At 53.6% G+C, this 8,286-nt stretch overlaps 1 protein-coding gene across 1 annotated transcript; it reads right to left on the bottom strand.

The window, feature by feature from the left end:
* Positions 1–5,797: 5,797 nt before the first annotated feature.
* LOC136526276 (uncharacterized) lies at positions 5,798–7,491 on the bottom strand. The gene is made up of 2 exons (XM_066519002.1): positions 5,966–7,491; positions 5,798–5,810 (listed from the first exon to the last, which is right to left on the bottom strand). The coding sequence occupies exons 1-2, from the start codon at positions 7,489–7,491 to the stop codon at positions 5,798–5,800; spliced, it is 1,539 nt and encodes a 512-aa protein (XP_066375099.1).
* Between the last annotated feature and the right edge of the window lie 795 nt (positions 7,492–8,286).

Genomic DNA, 8,286 nt, shown 5'->3' with positions numbered 1-8,286 from the left:
ATGCCCGTACCTCCCTACACTATCACCTTCCATCCTAGTAGTGGTGATACTACCCTAATCAGTCGGGTAATCGTCCCCCGCCCATCGGGAGCGAGTGGTGTGCACGAAGGTCCCATGGTTCCGGTTCACAAGACATACCAGTCCTTAGGGGGACCGGACAGGATATCTTCTCAAAAAGGGGATCACCTACTCCCCGTGCCATGACAGCACCTCACCAGGGATAACCAACACCCCGGTCCACCTCTCTCATATACCCGCCACAGGTAACTCTCGCAAGGGATGCCCAGGTCGCACCCCTTCGGCAAGACTTGCCCCAAAGACTCGTCGTAAGATCCTGTCCGATTGACTCAACCCTCACCACACACCCAAGACACACGCCATGATCTCCCCATGTTCATTGTCCAGTTTTTACCAAGTTTTACGGCACCTCGTGCCTTACGCACATACGTCTCTCCCTCACCAGCATCACATCACAGATATAATGCGAGTAAGAGTAAAGCAGTAAGTATGTAACAAGCGAGCATCTAGCCTATCAGCGGGTGTGCAGGAGTAAGGTTGCAGCAAGGTATAAGGCTCAAGTAAAACTACCATGCAACCTACATCGTATTATTGCATAAAAGATAAAGCGCTAGCAATTCTAGTTATAGCATGCATAATAGGATCTACGAGTTTGGGTGGGGCGTGGCACCTGGCAGGTCGTCTCCCAAGTCCTCGCTGTAGTCAGGGTCGTACTCCTCGATCGGCAGGTCCTCCGGCTCTGTTAAACGTATCATATGGTCGCGTGAGCAACTCCTATAAAGGTGCACAAAGAAGCAACAGAATTTTGAAAGATCCAAATGCATTCAAACACAAGCCTATGACGTAGAGCTCCTTTTTAGAAAAATTTGGACTCTGGTTTGGTATTTTTCTGAGTTAAAATGAATTAGTTATGAATTTTCTAAGCTTAAATGAATGCTGAAAAAGAAAAATGGACTGGGAACCCCAGGCAGTGACACGTGGCAGCTCCTCGTGATGCCACGTTGCGCTGTGGATTTGAAAAAGGGTCCCAGTCGCTGTGGGCTTGGTTCACGGTGGGCATGACCGAGCAGTCCACGGGTGCACGTGGGGTCTACGGTGGACCGTGTTCACCTCCCCTTTTTTTTCCCTTGGTCCACGGCGCACCTGGTGCACCGAACTACTATCCCGGCTCCTCCCCTTGCTTTCCCGCGCGGTGGCGCGTCCGCCGGCGGTGAGCGGCCGTTTCCTAGCCACGGCGGCTCCTCGGTAGCGTATATAGGCTCAACCGAAGACTTCTCGTCCCGCCCCTGTCCAGCGAGGTGGCTGGGCGATTTGGACGCTCTCGCACGACGGCGCTCTGGAGCGCGGCTCCACCGACAAGGTGAACGCGAGCAGCTCTCTCACGTGGCTCTATTCCTCCTCTTGCTGCGCGCGGTACGTTCCTTGCCAAGGCAAAACAGGTAGCCCTCCTTCCCTCGCTTCTACTGGCCTAACGCGGTAAGAACAGAACCTCACCATGGTGAGCTCTAGCCATGGCGGGCATGCTCCGCAACGTGTCGCCCCTCTAGCGTTCCCAGGCCCTCAGTGCTCAGTGCGGTCCGTGGTTTGGACGATAGGTGTACGTGCATGTGTGTAGGCAGGTTCAGGAGCCAGTGCCTCCTCTTGCTCGTTCCCGGTACGGAGACGGCGATGTGATGCCCGCGAGCACTACGGTAAAGAGCCGAAAGGGTGATGGACTCACCGTAGGTGGCGATGGCGAAAGGATGTTGATGCCGGGCGAGTCGAGGCAGTGTCGAGGCGTGGCCGTGCCGTGCCGAGCAGCTGCTCCGCCGTGGTCGGACGGCACGTCGTCCTCCGAACCAGCGGCTCCTCTTCGGCGGCCTTCTCTTGCTGCCCCCCCCTTTCTTCCCCCTTCCCTTCCCTCTCTTGGTTACGACGGAAAATGATGGCCACCAGGGCGGCGGCGGGGTGATGGGAAATGGCTAGGGCACCTCGGGGTGCCTTCTTATAGGGAGGCGGTGATCATGGCGAGGTGAACGGCGGAAAGGAGCTTGGGGCCACGTGGAGGGGATCGGTGCGCTTAGGTTAGGGTTACGGTCATGGTGCGGTCGCGGGTCACCCTGGCGCTTCTGATTCGGCGCAACCACCCGCTCAGACTTTGTACTATGGTGCCAGGGGGCGGTTGCGAGGGCACGGGCCACAGTGGTGGCGTCATGGCGCGGATGGCTCCAGCTGGGGGCGGAGGCAGTGCGGATAGACGAGGTGGCGTCGCATCCGCGCGTCCATCGACAACCGACGTGAAAAGAACGGCTGGCGATGGAGATTTCCTCCTCCTTTGTCCTGACTAGGCGCGAAAAGGAGAAGAGGCGCAAGGAAAGTGATGACGACGGGGTCCCAGCTGGCGGTGACCGGGAGAGAAAAGAGGGCAGCTCCCAGCTGGGCCGCTTGACGCTGTCGGACCGCGCCGGATTCGTGGCCCGTCACGGTGGAGACGAGGCCGCCTGCGGATTCTCCTTGGCTGGGCCGTTTGGGGCGGGAGTTGGGCCGGCCTGCGGCTGCTGGTGTGCGGCCTGCCAGGCTGAAGCTCGTTCGCGGGCTGTGGAAACGGACTGGCTTGTGCTCCAGGGCCAAAAGGGGCTCCTCCAATTTAGGTTAATTGAATTAGCTCTTACATGCATACACATTTATTTCAATAATTAAATAAATGTTGTTGCTTTTGTTAATCAATACAAAAGAACATAAGAAGCAACTCATGCAAGTTTAATTTAATTCGAGGATATAAACATCTACAATAGGTACTACTTATGCAGCTAGGGTAGTTTTCCTACAAGACAGTCACCAACCATTGGCTATTTCTAAGAAAAAAATTTTGTAGTTGTGATTTTTATTCTTTTTGTTTCCAGGAAAAATTCTGGGTTGTTACAGTCCTTCCCCCTCACAGAAATCTCGTCCCGAGATTTAAGGTGTGACATACCTTTCGAAGAGATAGGGGTAAAGCCTTCGGAGTTCGGACTCCTTCTCCCATGTAGCTTCCCGTTCAGTGTGGTTGCTCCACTGAACCTTGCACATGGGTATCACGGTGCTTCTAGTCTCCTTCTCAGCTCTGTCCAATATCCGGATCGGGTGTTCTTTGTACTCTAGGGTGTCCTGAATATCTAGTGCATCTGTGAGTACCTCTTGCTCTGGCAACTGCAAGCACTTGCGTAGCTGGGACACATGAAACACTGGGTGTACTCCTGTCAGCTCCTCGGGCAACTCTACCTTGTATGCTAACTTGCCGATTCTCTGACAAATCCGGTAAGGTCCCACGTACCTGGGGGCCAACTTCCCTTTCACATGAAATCTGATAGTGCCTCGGAGTGGGGAGATTTTGAGATAGACGTAGTCCCCAACCTGAAACTCGAGGTCTCTCCGACGGTTATCTGCGTAGCTTTTCTGTCGGCTTTGGGCAATCCTCAGGTTCTCTCGCACTTGGGCAACTCCTTCTTCGGCATCTTTGATCTTTGCGGGGCCAAAGAATGATCTCTCTCCTACCTCTGACCACATCAGAGGGGTTCTGCACTTTCTGCCATACAACACCTCAAACGGTGACATCTTGAGACTAGCCTGGTAGCTATTGTTGTACGAGAATTCTGCGTGGGACAAACTTTTCTCCCAATCAGAACCATACTTCAAGACACAAGCTCGGAGCATGTCCTCCAAAATCTGATTAACCCTCTCTGTCTGACCATCTGTCTATGGGTGGTACGCGGTGCTGTAATCCAGTCGAGTCCCTATAGCTTTGTGGAGACTCTTCCAGAACTTGGACACGTATTGCATGCCACGATCAGACACTATGCTAGTGGGGGCTCCGTGGAGTCTGAGAATGTGCTCGATGTATAGATCTGCTAACTTATCAACTCTGTAGTCAATCCTCACTGCTATGAAGTGAGCTACCTTGGTCAGACGGTCAACAATCACCCAAATCGAGTCATGGCCTTTAGGGGTTCGAGGTAAACCCACTATAAAGTCCATGGATATGCTCTCCCATTTCCACACCGGGACGTCCAAGGGCTTAAGCAACCCGGCCGGTCTCTGATGCTCGGCCTTGATCCTATTGCAAATGTCGCATCGCGCGACATGCCCAGCAATATCTGCCTTCATGTTCTTCCACCAAAACTGATTCTTCATATCGGCATACATTTTGGTGCTTCCTGGGTGGATACAATATTTAGAATCATGACCCTCTTCCAGGATTTCTTGTCGCAAGGCGGGATCAGATGGTACACAGATTCTGTCCTTGTACCAGTACACTCCTTGCTCATCTTCCCTGTAATCGGGGCACTTGCCCCTCTCCATGAGTTCTCGGATCTCCCAGATTTCCGGACACTCTAGTTGCGCGTTGCGGATTCGATCCTTGAGGTTGTATTGCACTCGAAGCTCGTTTAGCATGCCCTTTGGTAGAATCTCAAGACGAAGGTCACCCATTTCCTGACACAGCTCGGGTGGTACAGCTTCCATGGACAGATGGTGACAATAACTCTTTCGGCTCAAGGCATCAGCGACTACATTAGCTTTTCCCGGATGATAGTGAATCTCCAGGTCGTAATCTTTTATAAGCTCTAGCCATCTGCGCTGTCTCATGTTCAGGTCCTCTTGTGTGAAGAAGTACTTCAGGCTCTTGTGATCGGTGTAGATATCACACTTATTTCCGATCAAGTAATGCCTCCAAATCTTTAGGGCATGCACAACAGCGGCAAGCTCAAGATCGTGGGTCGGGTAGCGTTGTTCATGGTCCTTCAACTGTCGAGACGCATAGGCAATGACTCTCCCATCTTGCATCAAAACGCAACCCAGTCCCTATCTAGATGCATCACAATAGACTACGAAGTCTTTCTGGATATCGGGCAAGGCAAGAATAGGAGTGGTGGTAAGCTTCTGTTTCAGAGTCTGGAAGCTGTGCTCGCACTCGGGCGTCCATTCAAACTCCTTAGTCTTCTTCAGTAGGTTGGTCATGGGCTTGCCTATTTTTGAGAAGTTCTCAATGAATCTTCGATAGTACCCAGCCAATCCGAGAAAACTGCGGATATCGGTCACATTGCGGGGTTGTTCCCACTCCTTAACAGCTTCGATCTTTGCGGGATCTACAGCGACTCCCTCAGCAGTGAGTACGTGACCAAGAAAAGCGACTTTTTCGAGCCAGAAGTCACACTTGCTAAGTTTGGCATAAAGCTGATTCTGCCTCAACTTCTCCAGAACCACTCTCAAGTGTTGTTCATGCTCTCCGGTGGTGGAGGAGTAGATAAGGATGTCATCAATGAACACCACCACGAACTTGTCCAGCTCGTCCATGAACACCTTATTCATCATGTTCATGAAATAGGCCGGAGCATTAGTGAGTCCGAAGGACACCACTGTGAACTCGTATTGCCCGTATCTGGTGACGAAGGCCGTCTTAGGAATGTCCTCGGGTCTGATTTTCATCTGATGATACCCCGACCTAAGATCAATCTTGGAAAAGTACTTGGCATCTTTCAGCTGATCTAGGAGGTCATCGATCCTAGGCAGAGGATACTTGTTCTTGACTGTCACGGCATTCAAGTTCCGATAGTCAATACACATCCTCATGGATCCATCCTTCTTTTTCACGAACAGAACAGGGGAACCCCAGGGTGAAGCACTAGGTCTAATGTACCCCTTGTCCGACAACTCCTTGAGCTGTTTCTTTAGCTCCTCCAGCTCATCGACTGACATGCGGTAGGGTCTTTTAGCAATAGGTCCGGTACCAGGCAGAAGGTCAATCACAAACTCTACATCCCGATCAGGTGGCATGCCTGGCAATTCCTCAGGAAACACATCAGGGTACTCATTCACTACGGTCACCTCCTCGACTGTCTTGGCCTCTAAGGCACACAACATGGAGACGGCCTTTCCTTGATTAGGCTTACAGCGGATTATGTGACCATTCGGGTGTGTGATCTCTACGTACCTCGGTGAACAAGATATCACTCCTTTGTGCTGTGTCAACCAATCCATTCCCAGTATGACATCTAGTCCCTCAAATGGAAGTAAGGTGAGATCGGCTAAGAAAGGGTAGCCCTCAATGGTGATACTCACTCCCTGACATCTCTTGGTGCATAAAATGCGACCCAAAGGTGAACTAGTGTCAATGGGCTTCTTGCGAGGGGTCACAGGTATGCTATGCTCTTGTGCAAACTTGGTGGAAATGTATGAGCAAGTAGCTCCAGAGTCGAACAAAACCGAAGCTATAACTCCCTGTACCAAAAACATACCGTACACCACGTCGGGAGCGTCCTGGGCGTCCTCCGCGGTCATGTGGTTGAGACGACTACGGACAGCCCCTGCAACATTCTTGCGCGGTGCAGAAGGTGTAGCAGCCGGTCTCGTCTGGGTCGGAGCAGGCGGTGTGCCGTTCTTGACGGGGCACTCGGCGATCTTATGACCAGGCTGGCCACAACCGAAGCAAGTGAAGGGCACGCTACCTGTGGGGGTGGGTGTAGCGGACCTCCACGTGCCAGCTCCCTGAGTGGGGCGACTCGGAGCAGGACCGCTCTGAGCAGGGCGGTGGTAGTTGGCGGTGTAGGTACCACCTCCACGGCTCGGTGCGGTCACAGCCCCCTGAGTGTAACGTGGGCGGAGCGGGGGAAGCACGTGAGCACGTGGCCTCTGCGGAGCCAGGCCACGAGAGGGACTCTCGAACTGACGCTTCTTCTCCTTGTGGAGGGCGTCCGCCTCCAGACGATCCCTCTCCATCTCTAGTACCTTGTTGACCATCTCACGAAGGGTGCGGCAGGCATGACCCGAGGGGGCCACCTTGAGACGAGAGTTCAGCCCCTTCTTGAAGCAGTACATCTTTTTCTTCTCAGTATCGGTCTCACCCGGAGCATACCTCATCATGCGGGTGAAGCGAGTGGTGTACTCCTGAACCCTCTGGGAGCCCTGGGAGATGTTGCGGAACTCCTCCACCTTGGCATCCATGACACCTTCGGGCACGTGGTGCTCCCGAAAGGCCTCGGCGAACTCCTCCCAAGAGATACTCCCCGGGTCCTCGTGGGCGTCACAGTAGCTGTCCCACCATGTGCGTGCAGTGCCAGTGAGCTGGTGGGCGGCGACCCCCACGCACTCTTCGTCAGTGCAGGTGGTGAGGTCTAGCTTCTTCTCCATCTCACGGAGCCAGTCCTCAGCAACGATGGGGTCGTCATCGGCGGTGTCGAAAGTAGGAGGACTCAGCTTGAGGAAACCCTCCAACTTCCGCTGGAAGTCGTTGGGAGGACCCCCGTGGCGATGTAGCATTCCTTGAGCCAGCGTCTCCAAGAGGCGGGTTTGGCGGTCCATCACCTCCGCCAGCAATGGTGGCGGCGGCGGTGGTGCACCTCCTCCAAGCTGCTGGGCGGCACCCGCCCCCAGTGCGGGCTCCTCTGGTGCGGGCTCCTCCCCGGCTCCGAAGGGTGCTCCCCTGCCCCCTCCACGGCCACGGCCACGACCACGGGCCATGGGCGCGGGGAAAGCGAGCGGTTGTTCAGACGAGCAGAACGGCGGCAAGACATCTCTCTGCAGGGTTAGGTCATTATTTAACATTTTTCGTTAAATTCATTGTTAAGTGGTCTATCAAATTAAAACAAGATTTCTATCCAACACTCATACAAAGAAGCAATTAAGAACCATAAGATGCGATAAGATCCAAAACATCCATTACATTAATTTATTACATAGCGACATCTCCAGTAGCTACACTGACAGATTCGCGGGAATCGTGCTACTCGCAGGTAGCTCCAAAAGTGGGACATCCTACTTTGCTTCATAGGTGTGTCATGTCTCTAGCCACGCAGGGCTCAACATGTCTACTACTACATTGACTACTCCTGACCGGAAGTGTTGAGTGGTGTAGAAGGTCCGGAAGTGGAAGCCTCGGGAGTGCCCTCCATGGCACGGAGCTCGTCGTCGGAGCGGTGGATCCTCGCGACGTAGGTGAGAGCGTAGTCCAGCATCTCTGTCCTCGGAACCTCTGCGTAATCCTCCGTCGAGCAAGCCTTGAAGTTGAGCTTGGTGGCCTCAACGTGGAAAGGCTGTCTACGTGGCTTCTTGCGCATCCCAGGTAAGAGGACGCCCTGGACCTTTCCGATCTCCTGGACGTGCTTGCGATCAGCGTCGATCCAAGCCTGGCTGATGCGGTTCACCTTGTCCTGAAGGTACTCGGTGCACTTGATGTAGTGGACCAGATGTTGCATGTTGTATGTGGTGGTGATGGCAGCCTCCACGGCTTGCTTCTCCATCGTGTTGCAATGGGCC

Source organism: Miscanthus floridulus, chromosome 19 (genome assembly GCF_019320115.1).
Source record: "Miscanthus floridulus cultivar M001 chromosome 19, ASM1932011v1, whole genome shotgun sequence".
In the NCBI taxonomy this organism is placed as follows: Eukaryota; Viridiplantae; Streptophyta; class Magnoliopsida; order Poales; family Poaceae; genus Miscanthus; species Miscanthus floridulus.
This window is presented reverse-complemented; position numbering and strand designations above follow the sequence as displayed.

What these genes read in the sequence shown, in the direction of transcription:
- LOC136526276 (XM_066519002.1), bottom strand. Translation starts at nt 7,491, where the DNA reads ATGGCCCGTGGTCGTGGCCGTGGCCGTGGAGGGGGCAGGGGAGCACCC.